The 22,886-nt window shown below is 58.3% G+C and overlaps 1 protein-coding gene across 1 annotated transcript in view; it reads right to left on the bottom strand.

The window, feature by feature from the left end:
* Nucleotides 1-670: 670 nt before the first annotated feature.
* The window catches only part of HIP1R (huntingtin interacting protein 1 related), a 28,203-nt gene continuing 5,987 nt past the window's right edge, over nucleotides 671-22,886 (bottom strand). The window contains exons 2-32 of the mRNA XM_055323375.1: nucleotides 14,477-14,540; nucleotides 13,886-14,028; nucleotides 13,576-13,632; nucleotides 12,121-12,201; nucleotides 11,684-11,760; nucleotides 11,330-11,391; nucleotides 9,525-9,665; nucleotides 8,661-8,718; nucleotides 8,490-8,565; nucleotides 8,185-8,325; nucleotides 8,017-8,078; nucleotides 7,871-7,943; nucleotides 7,600-7,783; nucleotides 7,420-7,508; nucleotides 7,197-7,313; nucleotides 7,002-7,103; nucleotides 6,511-6,705; nucleotides 5,579-5,726; nucleotides 5,341-5,427; nucleotides 4,855-4,962; nucleotides 4,588-4,724; nucleotides 4,226-4,336; nucleotides 3,893-3,951; nucleotides 3,637-3,667; nucleotides 3,491-3,553; nucleotides 3,029-3,129; nucleotides 2,814-2,919; nucleotides 2,581-2,704; nucleotides 2,440-2,501; nucleotides 2,142-2,348; nucleotides 671-1,889 (exon numbers count right to left, since the gene is read on the bottom strand). Coding sequence (XP_055179350.1) covers nucleotides 1,842-1,889; nucleotides 2,142-2,348; nucleotides 2,440-2,501; nucleotides 2,581-2,704; nucleotides 2,814-2,919; nucleotides 3,029-3,129; nucleotides 3,491-3,553; nucleotides 3,637-3,667; nucleotides 3,893-3,951; nucleotides 4,226-4,336; nucleotides 4,588-4,724; nucleotides 4,855-4,962; nucleotides 5,341-5,427; nucleotides 5,579-5,726; nucleotides 6,511-6,705; nucleotides 7,002-7,103; nucleotides 7,197-7,313; nucleotides 7,420-7,508; nucleotides 7,600-7,783; nucleotides 7,871-7,943; nucleotides 8,017-8,078; nucleotides 8,185-8,325; nucleotides 8,490-8,565; nucleotides 8,661-8,718; nucleotides 9,525-9,665; nucleotides 11,330-11,391; nucleotides 11,684-11,760; nucleotides 12,121-12,201; nucleotides 13,576-13,632; nucleotides 13,886-14,028; nucleotides 14,477-14,540 — 3,114 coding nt within the window. The 3' untranslated portion in view covers nucleotides 671-1,841. The remainder of the gene's footprint in view (nucleotides 1,890-2,141; nucleotides 2,349-2,439; nucleotides 2,502-2,580; nucleotides 2,705-2,813; nucleotides 2,920-3,028; nucleotides 3,130-3,490; nucleotides 3,554-3,636; nucleotides 3,668-3,892; nucleotides 3,952-4,225; nucleotides 4,337-4,587; nucleotides 4,725-4,854; nucleotides 4,963-5,340; nucleotides 5,428-5,578; nucleotides 5,727-6,510; nucleotides 6,706-7,001; nucleotides 7,104-7,196; nucleotides 7,314-7,419; nucleotides 7,509-7,599; nucleotides 7,784-7,870; nucleotides 7,944-8,016; nucleotides 8,079-8,184; nucleotides 8,326-8,489; nucleotides 8,566-8,660; nucleotides 8,719-9,524; nucleotides 9,666-11,329; nucleotides 11,392-11,683; nucleotides 11,761-12,120; nucleotides 12,202-13,575; nucleotides 13,633-13,885; nucleotides 14,029-14,476; nucleotides 14,541-22,886) is intronic.

The following is a 22,886-nucleotide window of genomic DNA, read 5'->3' as shown; positions in this document are numbered from 1 at the left end:
GGGCCCCATCCCCTCCTTCGGGAAAGCCAGGCCCAGGGAGTGGGACTCCGGCTACCCACCCTCTCCTGCCCTGACCAGCACCGTCTTTGTTCCACAGATGGTGGTGGCCCGCGGGGGCAGGGGCGTGCTGAGAGCGGTGCGCAAGGCCTAGCCGCCTGGTGCACGCCCGGGAAGTGCGCGCCTGCACAGCTGGCTGTGCTCCCGGGAACCCAGAGGCCTGCTAGGCGCCCCCGTGGGAGGCTGGGTGTAGCCATGCCGGCCAAGTCCGGACCAGCTAGGAGTCCGGGTCGGCAGCACCCAGCCTGGACTTGGGCCCTTCTTAACTGCAAGGACTCCATGGTCCCTCCTCCCTTCCCAAAGCAGTGTGGTTTCTGAGCAGCCTGGGGGAGCAGGGACAAGAACCCCCGGGGGAGGGGGGCTCAGCTGTGAGTGGAGGCCAGGGCGGAAAGCCCCAAGCCACGGCTCCCCACACGGGCATCCGGGCATCCGTCCCAAACCCCCCAGGAGCCGGGCCAGGGCGCTTCCTGGCAGAACCAGCAGCAGCTCTAGCAAGCTCTTCCGTGGCTCCAAGGGCTCTGACACCTGCAGAAACTAAGTGATCCCCCACCCCGTGGGGCAGGTCCTGGCCCCTGAGAAAGGAACAGCCCGGCGGGGCCCCTCACCGGAGGGCAGCAGTCCAAGTGAGTTTTATTGCCAATCGGACTCCTCCAACAAGGAAATACTAAAGGCAAAGCAAAAGAGCCGGCTCCCTGCTGCTCTCCAGACCTTGGCAGGGACCAGACTGCCTCACCTCGGGGCAGGGGCAGAGTTCCCAGAGCCTATGCTGCTGGTCCCTCCCTTCCTCCCCACAACCACTCCCTGGAGTTGGGGTGGGGGCTCAAGGAACACCCAGTCTCACAAATCCTCCAAGTGGGGTCCAGGAGGCCAAGGGTGGGGTGAGGTTAGGGCTCAACTGCCAGGTGGCCCCCTTCCTGTGGGGCGCAAGATGCCCTCAGCCTGGAGGGTGGCAGGCAGACATCCTAGTTCCCCGGGAGGCCTTCAGGAGGGAGGAGAGGGTGGAGGTGGGGGTGCGGGGAGGGTGACCAGAACACGCAGAACGGGGGCGTCCAGGGCAGGAGCAGTGAGCAGGGGCACGAACACCAGGAAACAGGAGGGTCAGCACAGATGTCAGCAGGAGTGGTGGCGGCACAGCACCAGTGCCCATGGGGTGGGGGTCTCGGCCACCACATCTGCCCTGCCTGGCAGCAGTGCTGGGCCTGCCTCTCTCCACACTAAGGTCACACCCTCTGCTCCCATCACTCAGGCCTTAGAGGGAGGCCCAAGGAGAACGGGCAGTAGCCCTAGGCTGCTCTGGAGCAGTCGTCTTTGCCTGAGTCCACCCGAGGCCCGTCTCCGTGGAATTGGTGCCCCTGAGGAGGCTACAAATAGGTGACATCTTGCCTACATCCCTGGCAGCCAGCGTGGACCCGCTCTCCATTATTAACCTCAGACCTTGAGTTCAAAAGGCAGGGGAGGCCCTGCTTCCCAGGGTGACTACAATACAGACTCATGAAGGAAAGCTCTAACTCAGATTATGACAAATGTTCCATAGATTTCCTGAAGATCTGTGGCTCAGGCCTGCTCGGTCCTGGCTGCTCTGGGTGCCTGTTGCAGATAGACTCACGTCCGGGAGAACCATCCCTATCTCTGATCCTTTGGGTTCAGCAAGGGCTGGGGCCGGGGACGCTGGGCCTGGCTGTGGGGCAGGGGACCACAGCCCTTGGAGGCTTCTCAGCCAAGTTGGGGCAGCCACACGAGGCCCAGGCCTGCCCACTAGCCTCCCCACTGGACCCCTCGGGAGCCTAGTAGTTCACGAGTTGAGCTGGGTAGACGCCATCCTTCTTGTCGAGCTGCAAGAGTCAAAGGAAGGGGCTCAGCGGACATGGCCAGGCCCCAGACACCCTAGCCACCCTCGGTCCCCTGCATCTCTCCCTTGGGCAAGCCTCCCACCCCACCCCATGCTCCTGGGGCAGCATTTCTGCTCCTGTCAGAGTTTTCTAACTTTCCCCACTTTCCCAAGGCCCTGTGCCCTGCAGACCAGGGAGCAGCGACAGAGACGTTACCCCCAGGGCCCCTCCCTGCCCAGTGCTGACGCCTGGCACCTGGTGGTCCTGCCGGGGAGCCACACTGGGCTTCTGGGCCAGGGGTGGCTTCTTGGAGGCCCCGCTGCGGGCGGCAGCACTGGGTCGGCCCGGATCCTCCTCACTGGGTGTCCCCACGGCACCAGCCAGCACATAGTGCTGCTTCCGAAGCTCTCCCAGCCGCACACGCTCTGCCTCCAGCGTCTTCTCCAGTTCCAGGACACGGACCTGCAGCCCCGCATGCCCACTCAGGGTAGCCTCACGGCCTGTCCTCCCCACCCGCCCGGAGCTCAGTCCCCGAAGAGGAATAGGCACGCACCTGGGTCTCCATCTCCTGCTTCTTTAGCTTGATGAGGGACAGGCCAGAGAAGTCCATGGTGTCTGCGGCCAGAGCAGGCAGGGGGTGAGTGTCTGTGCCCACGCCCACCCCCACCCAGCTGTTACCAGGACCCACACTCACCTCTTTCTTCAATCTGCTCCTGGCCTGACTTGGTAGAGGCCACCACATTGGCAGCCATCTCGTTGACGGTGCGGGAACACTCCTGGAGGCGGCTCAGGTGGGGGCTGCGCTTGTCCGCCTTCACCTGGGGGCATGTGGGGGCAGGTCAGGCTCACCCCCCCTCATCACGCGCACTTCCTGGCACAGCCCAGAGTCGAGGCCGAGGCTAGAGGCCACCACGCACAGAGCTTCACCTTGGAGGCGGCCACAAGCTGGGCTGTGCTGGCTGCGATCTCGTGGGAGCAGACGATGAGCTCTTCGTACTTGCCCATGTGGAGCACCACCCTGTCCGCTGACTCCCTGCAGACAGAGCCGGGCAGGGCCTGGGTCTCCAAGCCACCGCCACACTCCCTCCCCGAGACCCCGAGCACCACACACCCTGCTGCCCCCCCCACCTGGGGCGACATACACCAGCTGTGAGGCTCCCCAGCCAACAGCCTTGGAGGCAGAGATGAGGCCTTCAGTCCACCGAGAGTTCTTGGCATAAAACTCCTGCTGCGTGGCTGCCCCCTAGTGGCGACAGGAAGGCAGGGAAAGGTGGGCCAGTCAGTGACGTCACGGGGCAATGGATCCCCACAGGGGCCCCTCTGTCACCTCAGCCACGAGGGGACATCCGTGGGCCATGGGGGAGATGCAGGTGTGACTCCTGGGCACATTGTGTGCATTCTGGGGAGGGGGGTCCTCATCACTTCACACTCCAGGAAGCCCATACCCAAAGGAGCCAGGAGGTCAGCTGAAGCCACTGGGGATGGGGGATCCTGGATCGTGGTCTGGGATGAGGAGGGCTCTGAGGTCACGCCCATTTCAGGAATCTGGCCCTCGCTGGCCCAGCCTCATGGCCTGACAGGAAGGCCCCCCCCCCCCCACTCACCCTGCCACTCTCCACAATTTCCTTCTGCAGGCTGGTGGATGTTGTCACCAAGAGCCGGATGGCCTGCCAAGACCAAGGCACAGGTCATTCTCGGGGCGGCTTTCCCAGGCACATCATCTATCCTGGGATCCCAGCCAACCACTCACCTTCATCAGGTCTGTGCAGGAATTGAGGATCCTGACGGGGAGAAGCAGCAGGTGAAGAGAGAGAAAAGATTCTACAGGGTGACCCCAGGGAGTGTGACCTCTGAACAACTACCAGGCCTGACACAGGTGCTCAGCAGGGTGGGCCCATGGGGCAGGGTGTGCTCTGATTGTTTCCAGTCCCCTCTGGAGAGCTGAGCAAGCAGGACAGAACACCCTGGATTCTGGGGGGACGGGGGTGGAGGGGCATGAGGCTCACCTTTCATTCACCTCCAGCTTCACCCCGGAGCTGGCATGGCGAGCCTGGTTCATCATGTCCTACACCCAGTGACAGAGCTGTGAGCAGGCTGGGAGGGGGGCAGTGTGGGAGGAAGGGGGATGCGGTGCCGGACCAGCCCCACACCCCCCAAACAACCACCCAGCTGGGGAGGGAGAGGAGGAAGAGGCTGGAGGGAGACAGGGCAGGGGGTGCAGGGGGCGGCCCTAGGCAGAAAAGCCAGCTGCAACCTGCAGAGGCCACCTGCCCAAGCACAGAGGGGGTGCAGAGGTGGCCACAGCCTACACTTGGCCCAGCCCAGCCCCCAGTCGTCACCTCAATCCTCCTCACAGCATCTTCAATGGCAGCGGATGTGGCCGCCATCTCCTTGTCCACCATGGCCCCAAGCTCCTCCTGACGCACATCCAGGCTCTTGGGCTTCAGCTCCTGGGGAAGAGGGCATGTAGGAGTCAGACGGGTGGACTCCTGAAGGAGTCTGGGAGAGGCTAGAGCAGCAGCATGCTGGGGGGCGGTGCTCTGTCCCTGCCCAGTGTCCTCCAGCTGCCAGCTCTGCACAAGAGCACCTGTTCAGCCCAAACTAAAAGGAGGTGCAGAGAAATTGGGGACCCAAGCCTCACCCCAGGATCATCACCCCTCCAGACACCAGCCCATGGCTGTGCCATGGCTGCACACCTCACCTGGGCCAGCTGAAGGATGCTTTGTAGGGGGTTCCCCACCAGGCTGGGCTGGGCCAGGGGCAGAGTCTGCTGCTCCTTCAGGAGACCCAGGAGCTCCAGAGCCCGGGCCCCACACTCCCGGCACGTGTCCATCAGGCCTGGGGAAAGAGCACTGTCAGGGGGCCAGGCACCTGGGAGCCCTGGAAGAAGGCCCCGCACTAGGTCTGACACAAGGACCCTGGGTCCCCTGTGGGCACCGTGTGTGAGTAAAGCCTGGCGTGCACTTACGGTCAGCATGGTCGGTGGGGGCCAGGTGGGAGGTGGCGCTGCCATTAATAATGGTGTCTGCAGCCAGGTAGGAGAACTGGGTCAGGGCTGCCACCAGCACAGAGGTATCTGTGTGGAAAGGAGAGACAAACCCTATGCCACTGCCATGGAGCAAGGCCCAGACTGGGGCCTACAGCAGGCTGCTTGTGTCCTCTGCCCAGCAAGCCCAATGGGTGCCACAGCTCCAGTTTATGGAGAAGAGGCAGGCTTGGAGGGGCCACAGTCAAGTGGCTAGACTGCAGCCAAGTAGGGAACAAAGCTATGTCTGAGTGACCCCAGGTTCACAGAGCGGGCAGGACTGGGCTCCCAGTGGGTGTGGATGGGGGCACGGCTCTGAGAAACTCCACAGTGGCAGGAGGCAGCCATGGCCAGCAGACTGGGCACCCCCAGCCGGGGCCTCTGCCCTGCCTGCCTGGGTCCCTCCAGTCTCCCCACCGCCCCACTTACCTGACCTGGAGTTCAGGTACTGAGCATGGCCCTTCTCCAGGGCACTCACAGCATCCAGGGCTGCCTGTGCCCTGCTCACCAGGTAGTCTGCAAGCACGGGGAGAAGTGGTGAGGGGTGGAGCCTGCCAGGGGCCCCAGAGCCCTAATGCCACTTCTCTTAGGGTGGGCTGCGCACCCATCCAGGCAACGAAGGAAAGGCAAGGCCCCAATGGCCTGAGTGCCCGCCCTGCAGCCTCACCTGGGGAGCTGGTGCAGCGCAGGTGCAGGGGGTCGTCGAGCTTGGCCACAGCGTCCTGCAGGATGCGCTCGGCCTCAGTGGCAGTGCCCTGCAGCACTGCAAACTGCTCGTCCAGGAGCCTCTGCTGCAGCTCCTCCTCCTGACACTCCTGGTGGGAGAGGAGAGGCAGCTTAGAGACCCGCAGTGGCCGGCTGGGACCCTCATTGTGTGTGTGTGGGGGGGGGGTTGAGGGGAGCCGCCACTTGACCCCAGAGCTTGGGCTGCTCCTTGGGAGCAGAGGAGACAGCTCAGCAATAAAAAGACACACCCTAGTTAAAAAGTAGGCAAAGGATCTGAACAAACCTTTCTCCCCAAGATACACAAAAGACAACAAACACACAAAAGATATTCAACATCCTTAACCCTTAGGGAAATGCAAGGCAAAATCACAATAAGCTACCACCTCACACCCGCGACGGTGGCTAAAAGGAAAACCACTGACAACATGTGCTGTCAAGGATGTAGGGAGGTAGGAAACCGCATCCACTCCTGGCGGGAATGAAAACGGCACAGCACTTGGTCCTGGCGGCATCAACAGCCAAAAGGTGGAAAGAAGCCAAACGCTCCTTAACAATGAACAGATAAACAGAATTCGGCCTGTCCACGTGATGGAATATTACTGGGCCGTGGCACACGGAGGAACCTTGTAAACACTGCTCAGTGGGAGACGCCAGTCCTATCGTGCAGGCCTATCTATGAGCAATGTCTGGCATAGGTCAATCCAGAGAGAGCAGGTGAGAGCATGCCAGGGGCCGGGACTGTTGGCAGCAGGTGGGGATTAGCTGCTTAGCAGGTAGTTTCCTCTCAGAGTGGTAAAATGTTCCAGAAATACAGTGTGGACACGCTGGGACCCGCGCCCTCACCCGCTGAGTGGGCTCAGGGGATGCTGTTACCTTGTCTGCCAGCTGCCCCTGTAGCTCAGCCCTCTCCTGGGAGCTGCGCTGCTGCTCGCGGCTCAGCGCCTCCTCCTTCTCCTGCACCAGGCCCTGGGCCACCAGGAGGTCCGCCTCCCGCTGCTGCACAGCACTGCTCAGCGCAGCCTTCTCTGCACTCAGCGCATCCAGCCTCGAGCTCAGCTCCAATCCGCTCTGTGAACGCCAGGGACGTGAGTAGGGCTTTCGGAGACCTCACCCGCCCCTCGCCCCCACCCGAATGTACAGACAATTCCTGAGAGCCATGTTGTCATCATTCTCCCCTTAGACTGAGAACTTGCTGATAGTCTGGGCCCGTTTCCTGTGTCCCCCTTGTGCTGAGTCAGAGCTGCACCCCAGGACTGCTCTGATTCAACCTAGGGACATCTGGGCATGGCCATGTTCACAGGAAGGAGGACCCTAACTCCTGTCCTGCTGGCTCCTGGGAGGCCACCCCACCATGGCAGCCATACCTGCTCAGTGCGAGTCAGGGCCTCCTGTGTGCGCACCAGCTCTCCCGCCTTGGCCTCCAGCTCCTTCTTGAGCTTCTCTAGCAGGTCACTCTGCTCCTCCAGCTGGGACAGGACAGGGTGTCACGGCGGGGAGGGGCGGGGAGCAGTGGGGCAGGGTGAGGGTCAGGGGAAGGGACGCCACAGCTGTGGCCACACCTTCATCTCCGACTCCCGTTTCACTTGCTCCATCTGGAAGGCCAGCTGCTGCTTCACCCGTGCCACCTCCTCCTGGCTCTGCTGTGTCACTGTCAGCTGCTTGGCTGTGTCTGCGTTCTGCACAGGTAGGGTACAGAGTCTTGCTCCACCACCGCCACTGGGGCCTGCGGTCCTCTAGCCAACCGTGCTCAGCACTGGCTGCCACGGCTGTGCCCCCACCTACCTTCCTGAGCAGCTCGGCGTGTGTGCTGATGAGCTCACTGTGTTTCTCCTTGAGCTTCTGGTAGCGCGCCTCTGTGGCACTGGCCTTCTCTGCAGAGGACATGTGAGGCGGTGGACCCAGGCACCCACCCACTGGCTGCCCCGCATCCCTGCACCCCTGCACTCTGTGTTGCTCACGCACTCTCGGCCTCCTCGCGCAGGCCCTGGTTCCGCTCGCCCTCCTGCTGGGCGGCCTGCAGCTGGGCCAGCTCATGCCGAAGCTGCTCATTGTCCACCAGTGCCTTCTGCTTCTGCTTCCGCTGCTCCTCCAGCTCAGCCTCTAGCGTGTTCACCTGGCCCTTTAGCTGGGAGACGTAGCGCTGGGCCTGCTCAGCAGAGGGACAGCATCATGGAGGTCCTGCCCACCAGTGGGGGAGCGGGGGGTACCACACAGCCTGGCCCCACGTCTTCACCTCCAATCTGATCTTCTCCAGCTCTGCCCGGAGTGCCTCCACCTCTCTCTTCAGGGTCTCGATCTGCACATCCCTGGAGACAAATGGCCTTCAAGCTGGGTCCTGACAACAGAGCACCCACCGCAGGCAGCACCCGGGGCCCTCACCTATCATCCTTCAAGGAGCCATTGGGGGGTCCAAATGTCTGCTCGAAGAGGTCAGCCACCACCTGCCACACAAGCATGGTGACCCACTGCCATTACCCCCAGGCCAAGGGAGGGGGCACAGAGGGAGGCCCAGGTTCCCAACACCTAATGGGAAGAGGGGGGCCTCACCACTGGCTCCCCAGCCGGGGGCCCCGTGCTGATCTCAATGAGATTTTCCGGCTCCTCATCCTCGGGGGCCTCCTCGGGGATCACCACCACAGGCTTGATGTGCTCAGCTAGAGCTGAGGCTCGCAGGAAGTTGGGAGGTCCCTGGGGGGTGGGGGGTGCAATGTGTGGGAACTGCCTGTGGCACCTGGAAGAAGCCCCCCTCAGCCATCCCCAGAGCCCATGTGGGGACCCCCCAGGGTTTTCTGAATGCCCAGAGAGGGAACAAGGATGCAGCCCAGGGCCAGTCTCAGGAGGATGGCAGGTACCTCGGGCAGCCGGGGAATCTGGATGAGCCGCTTGAAGTACAGCATGTCAGAGGCTCTGCGGAAGAAGTTTCTGAGGCTGTGGGGGAAGATGCGAGGTCACGGACGAGCCAGGCCCAGCCAGGCAGCCCCAGCTCACCAGGCCCCAGCGCCTCCTCTCTGCCCGGGCTGTACCTGTGGAACTGCTCGTGGAACCGGTCCCTGTGGCCTTGCAGGGTGTCTGCTGGGAGACCTGAGGGCAGTGACGTGCGACAGGACTTCCTCTCTGCCCCCTGCTCTGCAGTTTGCAAAGACTCAACATCCTTCCTTCCCCCTCCCACCCTGCTCCATCACGTTCTAGAAACCATCAGAGAGGAGAGAGCACCTACTGCCTGTCCAGGCCCACAAACCAACTGGGAGAGTGATGTAAGGCCTCTGTGGGGGTTCAGCTCTCAACTTTGAGTGAGAAGGGGAACAGGTTCATGCAAGTCAGCATCCTGACCACAGCAAACCGAAGCCGAGCTTGCCCGTGGGCGCACTGCAAAGCTGCGTCTGGACTCCAGCCTGGGCCGACAGCATTCAAACAGCTTACACACCCCAGACCAGTGGTTCTCAGAGCGGGATGTGGTGACTGAGACCTCCTCAGGGGGGCCGCCAGGGCCAAACCCCTCATGAACACGAAGGAGGGGACATGGGCCATGTTGGACTTGTTGTGCCAGTCCGCAGGACGTGAGATGCCGTGGCAGCTGAACGCAGACACCCGCTGCCTCCCCGGAGGCCAGGCCTTTCAGAGAAGTGCCAACATGGAAAGCTCTGCCCCTCTTCTTGATAAATCTTTGTGTTGGAAAACAGTGATTTTCTGTAACAACTATGCTGTTACATTAATGGGTAATGAATTTATTTTTGCTACATTTAATTAATAAGTATTTAAGAAAGGTCTCTATTTTCATCTCTGCTGCAGTAAATGTCTATCAACGTAAGCTGCTTAAACACAGCCCTTTGTGCTCCAGCTGAACCTCTGGGGGCCTGCGGCAGGGTGCTGGGGGCTGGGGGACTTACAGGCGTGCAGCTTGAACATGAGCTTGACTGTGTAGTGGTAGAGGTGGCTGCAGTCCTGGATGACCTGGATGAGGGGAGCCAGGCGGCACTGGCCCGAGGACATCTGGGACACGGCAATGGCCGTGTTGAGCTGCCGGAAAACTGCAAACAGAGGTGGAGGGAGGAGCGTGAGCACAGGGGAGCCATGCAGCCTCAGTGACAGCCACCGTGAGAACAGCGGTGGCTTGCGGGCCCCACACCATCTCAGGGCATTGTCCGAACAACCCCTGGAGGTGATGGCCCGGGTACCTGCCTTGCCAGTCCCAGCCAGGCAGGATAACTCTGCCCCATGCCCTTAGACACAAACATGCTCTGAACAGCTAGGAGAGGAGAGCCCCCTGTGCTGTGGCTGCCCCAGACTGAGCCCCAGGGTCCCCACAAACGAGGGCAACGGCAAGTCCGGGCAATTAGAATACAGCTCTGTGAGGCCAGGGCTTCCTGACAGCCTCTACGCAGTGCGCCCAAGCCAAGGGGGTGGAGAGACAGGAGCCTCGGATGGTCCTGTACCCATGGGCCTCAAGCTCCCCCTATGTGTCAGGGAAACAAGGAGGTTCAAGGCTGTGTAGCCAAGTGCCTCATCTTATAACTATGGGGAGAGAAGTCAACTATACGGCAGCCAGCTCAGGACTCAGTTCTGCAAACCCCAAGTGACCCCAAAACCTCACTTGCACCCGAGGTCAGTCTCCTCTGTCCCTGACAATCAAACCTTTCATCAGATCAGCCAACTAGGAGGGAAAGAGACAAACATGAGGGTGCCCCCACTGTGATCAGCCTCTTCTCCAGGGCAGAGAGAGAAATGACAATGGGCAGACCACATGCCAGCATGGCCGACACACACCACAGATGCCAGGACACTGTTCCAGATGTCGGGCCGCAGGCCCTGGGGTTCTATGCTCACATGGCCCAGGGTGGGACCATTTAAACCTCCACAGTGACACAAGAATGCCCAGGAGGAAAGGGATGAGGAGGACGCAGCAGCTAAGGATGGTCCTTCACCTTTCTAAACCTTAACATGTCACATCAAGTGCATTTTCCTGTAAAAACTGAAACACACGTAAAATACCATTTTGGGTTTTATACAAGGCAAAACCATTTCTCCACTGAGGGATTTTCTCTACCTTCCCTCTTGGGGGAGGCATGGCTCATCTCTGCCAGTCATAGGCTGACAGCCTCACTCCCTGGTGGGACCTGGGCTCCTCTGGGCACAGCTCTAAGTCCAGATGCAGGAATGCCAGGAGGCTGCCCAGACCCACCTCTAAGTCTAGATCTTCCATTAAAAAGGCATTTGCCACTCGTTCTCCTCTAAAGAGCACTGAGTTACCCAACAAGATGTCCTGAAGTTGCCGCCCAGAACAATCCCCTCTGCAGCCCTAGGAAGGTAAACCCTCTGAGATTTCCTGTCCAGCAGCAGCCAGGTTCCTGGGCTGGGAAGTCCGACATGACTCACAGGCCTTTTATAGCAGGACACAGGCAAGATGACCAAAACGAACTCTCTCTGGGGTGGGCTCTGTAGATACTCAAGGCTGGGCAGGGGTAGCCGGGGTCAGGAACCTGACAGCACCATGCCCGGGACACACCCCTGGGGACTGCCACTCTGCAGGGGCAGTGAACAGGTCTCCCCATGTCCTGGGGGCACCTGGAGTCCCCTGTTACTCACTCCTGCCAGGAGCACAGTAAGTTGGTTAGGCTAACTTTGCATCTGGCAGTGAGCACCGAGAATCACTGGATTCTAGCAGGCCAGGCCTCCTCCTCCTCGGTTGGCTTACCTGATTCAGAAAGCCTCAGCTCACAGTCCATGTAATCAAACATCTCCACGGTGAGCTGGAAGCTATGGAGGGGAAGGCGGGGGGCTGAGTGGAGGGGCAGGGGACTCATCCCAGAGACCACCCGGATGGGAAGAGGGAGCAGAGTTTATCCACATGCCTCTGCAGAGGGCAGCCAAACATTCCCGATTCCAAATAAACCCCAGCTCCCTGAGAAGCAGAACCCCTAGCCTCAGCCAGCCACGACGAGCACCCACCCACGTGGGACCCGGAGTGTGAAATGCTGCAGGAACCATCGGGGAAACTGAGCGAGAAAGGAAGTAGCACCAGGTGGCTGCACTGTCCGGAGGAACTCACATGTTGTTGACATCGGTCCCAGCAGTCTTCTCTAGCACCTCGTCTGTCACCTCCAGGCCCGCAGGAAACTGGGGGTGCTACAGAGACAATACCCCGACTCAGGTGAGGCCCTTGCTGGCCCCAGCCCAGAACTGGTTCTGGCTTCTGAGGACAGGAGACGAGGCCGGGGATGCCCTCAGTTGCCCTGGGCACTGGCTGAGGGGGGCTGTGGGTAACAGGAGAGCCCAGGGACCAGGGCCAGGGGCTGCCCAGAGCCAAGGGCAAGGTTGAGACCACCTCGAGCATCAGCGGGAAATGCCTCAAGGTACTCAGACTCTTAAGGTCCCCTCAGGTCAATATCAGGACACAGGAGATCCCACCTGGAGGCTTTCCAGGACGTCTCAGAGATGAAAGCCCAAGGTCCCTCCCTCCATCCCCGCGTGTCCCAAGGAAACTACCTTGAGGTGGAAGGAGATTTTGGTCAGCAAGAGTTTGGTGTAAACATTCACCAGCTGTCCGTAGCGGTCATGCAAATGTCCCTGTGGAGACAAGAACCCAGGGTGAGGGTCTGCTACCCCAGGAACGTGCCCACAAATTCTACAGGACTAGGACACACCTTGGGGCAAGCAAGAAAGTGGAGGTGGGAAGGGGCAGCATGCCAGTGGGATGTCCTTCCTTCACCTGCCACACGGACAGAGAGGTTCGTGTGCAAATTCTGCTCAGCCCGCCAGAGGTGGCCAACGCATCCGTCCTAAGGACCTCCGCCAACCCTACTCTTTGTTCACAGCTCTTTAACTTTTTTTTTTTTTAATTTAATCTTACTCCTAGTCCTTCTTGCCAAAGAAACTCTTGTTGAGAAGAGGGCTCTTTGTCCGGGGCAGCAGGCCAACTCTGAGCTGGGACACTTCATTAAAATGCTGGTGGCAGCCAGGGAGGCACATTCTGCCCGGGGCATGTACATATCCTCCCAGCTGCCTCCCCTGTCACCTCCAAACACCGTGTCCCCTGTGGTCACACCAGCTGGGCACCATGGACACTGTTTTTTTCACTTCAAGGGACATCCATGAAACAGGAGTCCATGCCCTGTCCTGCCTTCCCTCTGCTCAGTTCCCAACAGTCCTCCCAGAAGACAAATGAGGCCAGAAGCCCTCCTCACAGCCCCCACATTCCCTGAGGGTCTTGAAGAGGACCTAGAATACAAGCTCTTGGGGTTCTCAAACTTTACTGTAGAGAAAAATCTTCTGCCTCTGAGGCTAATAATATACTATATGTTCATTGAGTTTAAATTAAAAAATCAATTATAAAAATCTTCTGGGGAGTTTTTTTGACCCCAGTTTCTAATCTGGAAATCCTAAAGCAGCCAGTCTTCAGGTCGGAGGCGCAGCAAGGAGTCTGTACCCCTCACACTGGCTGTACCTGTCAGTCAGACACCCAGACTTGGGTGTTGCCACAATTTCCCAACTCACAGCGATTGAAAGGCTGCTCCAGGTCTGGAGCTGGGGGGGGGGGGGGGGCATTGGTTAATGAAATTTCCTATAGGAGGCCTTAAAAGCAAGGCCAACATCTCCAGATAACATCCTAACTTCTGCTCTGGGGGAAGTGAAATGGGTTAGGATTTGGTATCAAGCACATTTGACTCACATGCTAATGGAACTTCTGAAGTACCTTTACAAAACTCTAAGCTACAGTTTGCAAACCCTCGAGCCACTGTGGCAGGGAACCCTGGGGTGGGTCAAGAAGCCAGGATTCGGGAAGTAGAATGTGGTAGAGGGAAGAGACGCCCACCATCAGGGAGCGCCCATTCGCTTGGCCCCACAGGGGGATGGAATGCCGAGCAGGACCGTGGCTGGACTTTCCAGACCCGGTGGACTGTGCAAGGCACTAAGGCCACTGTGCTTGTTCCCCGCACCTACCCACAGGTCTCCGATCTCCCGAATGTTGCTCCGATGGCGCTGGCAGTCATGCAGGACCTGTAGCACGAGACAGGACAGGGGACAAGGATGAAGCAGCAGACCTGCATGGGCAGGGTCCCAACGGAGGCCCTCCCTGTGCTCGCCAGCGTGCTGAGCGTGGGGAGGGACGGGCAGCAGGCAGATGTGGGGACAACCTCTCATTTCTGAGGCATGCTGCTCTGCCTCCCTGGGGGGGCAGCCTGCTCGGGCAGCAGCAGACGGAGGCCCGGGAGACCTGCCCGCTCGGGACCAGCGGACAGCGGCTACTCACATTCGGGTGCCCGTCTCGGAGGACCTTGTGGAGAACGTGGCAGAACTTCCAGCTGAGGATGGAGCTACTGGGAAGTGGCAGACCGATGGCGTAGGACCAGAAGGTGAAGGCGCCCTTCTCGTGGTGAGTGCCCAGAATGATGCCTAGCAGGGTCAAGGCCAAGTGCAGGAAGCAGGCTCAAGTGGGAAGAAGGCTGGGGTACCCAGCGAATACAGCTACGTGATGCAGGGGGAGGCTCATGGCGCCCAGCACCTTCTCCCAACATCCCTCTCCCTCCACATCTGCCACAGTTCACGGGATCCTGTGGTTTTCAGCCAAAGTCAAGCAAACAAGCAAGGTCAAGCCTCGCAAATTTAACCAGGCTCAACAGCCTAAGGTGATAAATGGTGGTCCCCAGCTGGGCCGCAGAATCTGAAAGGAAAGGGGCAAGGCAGGAGGCCGGCGGGCCCAAGGCCACAGGAGCCAGGAGCCAGGAGCCAGCACCCGCCTCCTCAGGCCTCAGTCCCAGCGAGGGCAGATGCGGCCACCTGCAGCGCCCCCTGCCCTCCTCACACTGCCCCCTCCTCCCCGCGGCACCCAGAGGGAGGATACGCCGGGCATGCTTCTCCTTCACAGGGGCCTCCTGGGTGTTGATGGCTTTGCTGATGCTGATGGCCTGGAAGGGAACAGAAGAGGCACAGTTCAGAGACCCACCAGGCCGACTTCCCCAGAAGGCACACAGGACAGATTCTTCCCGCCAGCAGGAGGCAGGTGTAAAGATGCAGAGGAAAAGGCTATTCTCTCAATCTAAGCGAACCAGAGCTCTGAAGACGCTTTCCTTTGCGGGATATGTGCAGCTCAAACGGAGCCAATGCTCAATGCCAAAAAGCCACTAGGAGTCTTCAGGCGGCTGCGAAGTAAGGACAGAGGCTGGATGGTGGCTGCTGGTGGCTGCAGGAGACACGTCTAGGACACCTGCACATGGTTAGCTCACTCTAGAAGGTGAGGCCGGCCCTGGGCCCCAGGGTAGCAGCCAGTGGCAACAACATGGCATCTTCTATCCTGTCCCTCCTGAGCCCTCAGGACACCCCATGAAGATACGTGTCACCCCCTACACATACACATTACTATAGGGCAAGGCCACACAGCCACTCCACTGAGAACCAGGACAAACCCAGGTCCTGTGGCCCATCTGTCACACAGGCCACCTCCCTCCTGGGAGGGGATGAGTCCTGACTCAGTGTCCACCCTCACTGAAGCAGATGGTGACCATGGCCCTACTAGAGCCACGGGAAGTGGGGGGATCCACCTAGGATACCTACTGCTGCCACCTGGGCCCTGAGCAAGCAGCCAATGCATTCTGGGCAGAGGTCCTCTCCCATCTCTACCTGTTGGGGTCCTGTCTCCTCCCCCTAGCTCAGTGCCTGCACAGCCCAAGGCTTCTCGAATGGAGCTACTCCCTCACCAAAGGTCCCTGGCACTTACTGTTGCTACTGGCTCTACTCACCCAGTAACTATAGTCGACCCCGGGTTTACTTGTGGATGGGTTTTACTTCTCCACCTGCGGGCAGACTGTACAAGCCTATGTCTACCTGCTCAGCACTGAGCTGAGGACATCCGTGTTTGTGGATGGAGAAGACCTGCCATGCCACTGCAGGGAAGGATGGTCCTTTACTGGGGCCCACACTGGCTGGCCACCCCCCCAGGCCATGCTAGAGCCTGCAATGGGCTGAGCATGGGGTGGGGGTGCCATATGTGCTTACCCTGCAGCCCAGGACCTGAGCCTGCAGGTCAATGCCTTGTCAACAGGACACACTGGTATGGTGGTCTGACTCGGGCAGGAGTGGGAAGGGGACAGGGCAAAGGGAGCCCCAAGGGGCAGCCATGATGCTTGCTTTCTTCTTAGCTTGGAGGCCACTGCGCTAGCCATCTCTGGCTTCTATACAATGTAACTGCCCAGCCGTGTTCATACACGTCTGCTATGAATGGACTTTTGGGCTACTTGGCAAGACTGGGAGACTTCCTCTGTCAGTAAGAAAGCAACCCCATGGGAGCAAAGGCAGTCCTCTCTGATCAGAGATGCAGCTTCTGAACCCAGCCCAGCCCCCTGCTCCCGCAGAGCCCAGGGTGGCCCCATCTGCCAGGTTGTAGGAGTGCTGGGGCTGCTGCATACCCCACAGTGGGCTGCTCAGGGGGCCACTCTCCTGGCATCCCATCCCAGGGTCCTGGGAGAAATCCAGAGAGGCTCTGGCTTCTCTTACTCCCAAAGCCTCAGGGAGCCAGACCTGGGAGGTTCCCTTGGCCATCTGTTTGCCGACCCTCTGCCAGCGCAGCCTCCCTAAGGCTCCAGTGCCAGCCTTTGTTCAAGAAGCATCACTGAGCAGCCACTGGGAGAGCAGCCGAGCCCAGGACTCACTTCTCTCTGCCCCATGTGACAACCACACCCCACCCAGACCAAACTCCATCCACAACAGTGGTGGTGACAATGATGATCGCCAGTTGTCACTTCCTCGGTGGTTACCACGTGCCAGGCACAGGCCACACGCTTCCAGCAACAGCCCTAGGAAATGGCTACTAGCCCACTTTCCTGATGAGAAAAATTGAGGTATAGAGAGGTTAGGTGTCCTGTCTGTGCAGCTCCTAAGGGCCAAACCAGGTCTAGCTGACTGTTGTGTCCTTAGTGAGTTTGCTATACGGCACCCCAGGCACCTCTCTCCCATACAGGCACAGAGCTGGGAGGGCCAGGCAGAGGTGGCAGTGCACAGGATAAGGAGGTGGGGGCCATGCCTCCCCCAGCAGCAAGCAGCTGCCAGCTCATAAGCCAGGAGTGTCCGGTCTCCGGGGTGTGTAACTCCATCCCCCAGCTGCTCTGACACCTGAGCTGGCTCTTCTGATGACTGCCATCTGGTCCAGCCTGATCGGGAAGATTCCGGGCAAGAGCAGAGCCCAAGCTGCACAGCTACACATGCAGAAGAGGCGCAGGAGGCAGCTGTGGATGCAGAGATGGGGCCCGAAGTCCGAGTGGGCCTTCTCTCCTGCCCAAGTCCTGGGGCAGACGCCAGGAAGGGGCTTCCATAGTAACTGGTCTCCCTCCTGGAGTCTACAGCTGGAGAGCAGAAGCAGAGACACTTCCTAAATGGGCTGACCAGGGCCCAGCAAGGGAGGGGTGTGGCTGAGAAGGCGCCTTTTCCTGAACAGAGAGGGGTAGGGAGGAGGCCCCATACAGCCAGAGCAGCAGGAGCCAGGAGTGCATTGCTGAGCTGAAGGTGGGGTGCCTGAGTGGGGCAGTGTCCTCTCCCAGCCTTCCCTACAGGCCACTAAGACAGCCTTTACTTCATCCTGGGTCCAAACGTAGACTGAGCACCCGCTCACTGCTGGGAACTGGACCCCTCACCACCACCCCTTATGGGTCTCTGCTCACCAGTCCCCTTCCTGCTGCCACCCTATTCCAGTCTCCCCTGATTAACACCTCTCGTGTACTCAGCTACTTGGTGGCCCCTGACCATGATGTTTTCCTTGTCTGTTATCCATCCTATCCTGAATGTCAACACCAAGAGGGAAGTGGTTCTGCCTCTCTGGCTGCTGCTGTACCCCCAGCCCCTAAATGGTTCCTGGTACATGGAAGACTTCCAAAAGCAGTGTGGGGGCTCCGGGCCCCGGAAGATGTGGGGACTTAGGCACGCGGCAGAGTCTGGGCACTAGGCTCCTCCTCTCCCTCCCTCCCCCCACTCCACCCTCCCAGTGCTGTCTGCTCCCTGTGGCTGGCTGTAGAAACAGGGTCCCTCCCGGGGAGGGAACACGGCCCCGTTGTGTGCAGGGCAGCAGATGTGTGGGTCAGGAAGCCTCACAAGGAGGCACAGTGCTCACACAGAGGGAGTCTGTGCACACTTCACAGGGCCTTGCTTCTCCTACCAGGCACAGCAGCCAAGCCTCGTCCCATGAGGGGATGTCAGGCCCCAGGGACACACTAGCCTGTCCTAAGTGGGCTGCAGGGGTGGGGAGAGCTTCAGGGCTCTTCTTCTTACTGCTAGAATCTATGCTGAGCAACAGTGACATAGCTCAGCACCTAGTGTTTACAGTCTCAAGACAGCTCCGATGGTCAGCAATACCTATTCTGTCCACACAGCAGGTTACCCTCACAACAGGCCAACAGGTGGCTGGGGGAAAACTGAAGGAGGAGGGGGAGTCACAGGGGAGCCCAGCACCATCATGTGGGTGCTCTACAGCCTGCCAGACTGCAAAAAGGTTTCTTTCTGCCCTGGGACAGCCACCTAGGGAAGAACTATCCCAGCAGCTCTGACAACAGCAAATGTAATCCCTCATGGCTGGCAAGATCAATTGCCATGGAGAGAAACACCTTTAAGTCGAATGGATTGATTAGGGGCCTCGGTGTCTGGCTGGAAAACCCAGAGCAGGAGAGAAGGCCTGGGTGGGAGGAAGCAGAGGAGGCAACCAGTTTGGGACTTGTCTGCTTATTGGACTCCTGGGGAAGAGGGGGAAGTGATTCCTATGGACCTTCCAGTGGTCGGGATGGGGGGCCAGGAAGCAGCTCTCCCCACTGAAGGGAAGCAGGACAAGAATGATAATGGTGCATTCCAGGGCAGCTGTGAGACCCCAGGAATGCCCAGGGGTCTCCGGTAGGAGCTGAAAGGTCTGCAGAGACAGGTTTCTTAGACCAGCAAGCATGAGACAGTAAATGGTTTCATGGGCATTCAGGCCACTGCTGCCCCTTCTGTGGTGGAAAAAGCCAACAAGTCCACACCCCAGGCCTTGGGCAGCCACCCTGCCTGCCTCCAAGAGTCTGCAGTTTGTTCCACCTGGTGCCTGGATGGTGAGCAACCTGACCTTCTGAAGGGCAGAGGTGCGTACTATGCTGGGGGTGGCCAGAGGCCAAGGGATGGGAAGGCTTCAGCAGACTCTGGAGACACCATCAGAATCACCAGCACCGGGAAACTTGTAAAAGTGACATTTCATGCCACAATAGCAGCCAACTAGGCTCAATAATCTTATAGTAGAAAGATTTTTTTATCACGTTCAGCATGTGTGCTGAGCACTTCACTAGTATTAGCTCATTTAATCTCCAAAGTCACCCTAGGAGGAAGTAGATGAGGAAACCAAGCTCATGGAAGGTAATCACTTGCTCAAGGTCCTAATGATGAAATGTTGACCAAGAGCTTGTGCCCTGCCAGGCACTGTTCTAAGTGTTTTGCATATTGACCTGCACCCTCCCCGGCCTACAAGGACAGGGAGGCTGCTGGATGGGGCCGGAGCCCAGGCTGCCTGGCTCTGGACGCTGTCCTCTTAGCCACCACTGGGTCCCGGAGGTGGGAGGCTGGGCCAAGGGAGCAGTGAGTCAACAGACAGCCTTCTCTGTCCCGCCACAGGAACCCAGCGTCCTCAGGACCACTACCGCTCAGGGAGCAACTGGCCCGATTCCAAGTCAGGAAGCACATTCTGGATCAGGGATTTGTTCAAAACCTCGGGTAATTACAGCATCGGGATGGCACGGAGAAGCTCATGGGCCTCCAGGGTTCCCCATTCCTGTGAGCAAGGGCATCTGACGCAGGGCTCTGACCTTCATCTCAACTTACTCTGGCTCCTCCCCAGGGCAGCTTTCGTCCTGCAGCCAGGACAAGTGAAGCCAGAGGAGACCGTCCAAGGACCAGGCTGGAAAAAGCCACCAATGGCACCCATCCCCAGAGGAGCAACTGGCAGGGACACACCCCAGGAGGCATTCCAGCAGGTGCTGATTCAGGAAAGAGGAGCCCTATGAGGCAGCCAGGGCAGGGCAGGAGCTACAGCAGGTGGTACAGAGAGGCTAGGTGCCCGGTGCAGACTCCAGACAGAAGCCGGGCCTCAGAGCACAGACATGGTCAGCGAAGCCTGATGATCAAGCCTGGAAGTTCTAATCAGCAGCTGCTCACAGCAACTCAGCCCCCGCGCCAATCAGCTGTGGGCCTTCCCAAAGGAGCCCTAGGAAGAGCCATAGTCAGGGAGGGCAGTGGGGGAGGAGACAGTCACTGAGGATACAGCAAGACTGTGAGCATCTCACAGAGCCATTGCTTTTTGGCCCAATGCTCATCAGTACCAATTACACTGTTCTGGAAACCCACAACCCTTGGCAAGGAGCTAAGTGGCTGTAGAGGATGCAACCCTGGCTGTCTTCATTTTGAGGACTCCTCTGCCAGGAGCCCCTGCATCTGAGGATAAAGACAGGTCTTCTCAGCCATCCCACTGGAGATGCTACAGCACCTCGGCCTTCAGGATCTGCCACAGATCATCCCAAATCACTAGGGAGCCTTTGCTTCAGAAACTTCCCCTTTTCCTGATGGAGGCTTCCCTATCTGGGAAGCAGGAATGAAAAAGCCCTGGGTCCTCTAGAATGCAAACATGTACGAAGCATGTCCAAAACACCTCTCTTGGTTCTTTTTTTTTTAAATATTTACTTATTTATTTATTATTTATGATAGACAGAGAGAGAGAGAGAGGCAGAGACACAGAAGGAGGGAGAAGCAGGCTCTATGCCAGGAACCCGACACGGGACTCGATCCCAGGACTCCAGGATCGCGCCCTGGGCCAAAGGCAGGCGCCAAACCACTAAGCCACCCAGGGATCCCACCTCTCTTGGTTCTAACCACACATTCCTCCCTTTACTTCCTTAGAGGGGAAGTCAGGTCCCACCTCTAGGCCTGGCACATCCCCCATCACCCAGCTCTGGACCCAGATGCTCCTTCCTGGAGGGTCTTCTCCAACCACCCTCTTCAGAAAGCATCTTCTGTTTACTTCCCCCAGTATGTTTATGATCTGAAACCATCTTGTTTACCACTTCTTCTCGGCTTCTACCTCTGACCCCCAAACAGATGTCCATGGTACAAGGGACCCTGTGAGTCTTTTGCTCTTCCTGCTATATCTCCAGTCCCCAGACCCGTGCCTGGTGGTCAATAAATCTTTATTGGATGCATGAGAGTGAACACTTGAATGAACAAAAGCTCTTTCACATATGCGTTCTGGTTAAATTCAAGGCAGTGAGTGTCTTTTTCCAGCTAATAATTTAACTACTGGTTAAATAGTAAAAGCAACTATAAAACATTTACTATCCTGAAAAATCAATCCCAAAATGAATCAGACTTAAGCTTCCTCCTTGTGCCGTTATCACAACACTTAACAGAGACCAAAAACATCCTTCAAAGAGCCAAGGCACAGGGACTGGCACAGAGGCGGGTTACTCTGCTTTAGTGTTTCCAAAGAGATGTTTGAAGGACAGAGAGACCTCATTCAAAAGCATTTGCCATCTCAAAAGCCGCTGCTGAAAGCAAACACAGGATTTCTGTAGCTAAGGAGGCACTGGGATATGGTCACATGCAAAGTGGGGAGGCACCCAGCAGTTTGGTAATTCAGCAGATGGGAAGCCAGGGGAGCAACACTGGTCCTACCCTGATTCCTTCAAATGCCATCTCTCTCCATTCATACGCCCCAGTCCCCACTCAGTCTGGGTCCCATGATCATCCTGTTTATGAAACTGGAGGGCCTTGTCGATGATGCCTACCCGTCCAGAGGACAGGCGGAAGCCAGAGAAGGATCCTCCCTCTCACCAGTGGCAGCCTGACCCAATGCCACTTCTTCCCAGGGCTCTGCAGGTGACACAAAGGGAGGATGACACAGCCCCTAGGCCCACCTCCACAGGCTGCTTCTGAATGGATGGGGAGCCAGCCTGGGTGGTTTCGTTCCTCGTGGTCCTGGTGACATCACTCCACAGACCTGTCTGACCCACAAGCCAGGGGGCTGAGTCACCCCTGGCAGGCAAGCCTATTGCAGTTTGATGATTGTGTTTATTTCAACAAGAGAAAAAAAAAGAAACAATCCTGCCTGGATTAAACTTTTCTCCATTGCCTCAGTCTTCTGCAGTGGGTGCTGGGGGTCACTTAGGCCCTACCAAGTAGCAATGTCAAAGAAGGGAGACCCACTGGTCCCATGGCATCTATTCATTCAGCATACACAATGAGTGTGTCCCCCAAATCATGTGCTCCTAGGTGCTAGGACATAAGAGAAGCCAAGGAGATCCTGCCTGAGGCTCCTGGGGTTCAGTGGGTAGGACTTAGGGGCTCAGAGGGGGAAGCAACACAATCCCTACTCCTATGGATCTAAACACAATGCATAAGCTTAGCTGCCCACTTCTGCTGGCTGAACTGCCACGTACTGTACGGGGAGACAGGGAAATGGTGTGAATGTCATGAGAACTAGGGAAGCAGAGCAAGGCTTGGGCAGGGGGTAAGTGGTTGATGGTTTCACAAATGAGCTGATACCTGAGTCCACCTTGAAATTAAGTGAAGGGGAAGGGCATCGCCAACAGTGCAGCCCGGCTGGCAAAGGCATCTCTACCCTTTGGGCCAAGTGTCTCAGGTTAGCAGACTGGGTTTCCCTGAGCCTCAGCCAAACGGGCCTAGACTCCAGAGTTTCCACTGAGAGCTGTGGGAATGAGCAAATAAGCGCCCAGTTGGGTTTCATTCACATACGGGCCCAGCCTGGGGCTGGCCGGGATGCTGGGCTGAGGGCAAGGAAGTTAAGATGCTGGCTGGCTTCCCCAACGTCCCTGAGGCTTCCCTGGAAGCAGGGGCCTGCAGTCCTGGAGGAGGAGGAGTGTTTCTAGAGCATGAGCACCTGCAGGCTCCTTCTCCCAGGAAGGTGCTGTTCCCTACCTTCCTGCCTCCCCCCACCCCTGCTGCAGATCTGCCTGCTCTTCCAAACAGCCTTGGCTCCCCCTTTACAGATAGCTAAACTAGGGGCACAGGGAAATAATCCAGTAGGGGCATGGTTCTATTTCTTTCAGCCTAACCTGCTTTTCCATACTCAACAAAACAGCTAACACACAGCACTGACTCTGCACCAGGCAGCCCCACACTATGAAGTCTTCCAAATCCTCACAGCTCCTCCGTGATGGCTGCACGATTATGTCCATTCTGCAGATGAGTCTTGCCCTGACCTGCTCTGCCATAGCACTCCTGTCCACCTCACCCCTCTGCCA

Source organism: Nyctereutes procyonoides, unplaced genomic scaffold, assembly GCF_905146905.1.
Source record: "Nyctereutes procyonoides isolate TBG_1078 unplaced genomic scaffold, NYPRO_anot_genome, whole genome shotgun sequence".
Lineage (NCBI taxonomy): Eukaryota > Metazoa > Chordata > Mammalia > Carnivora > Canidae > Nyctereutes > Nyctereutes procyonoides.
The sequence above is the reverse complement of the archived record's forward strand: the minus strand, read 5'-3'. Positions and strand labels throughout refer to the sequence as shown.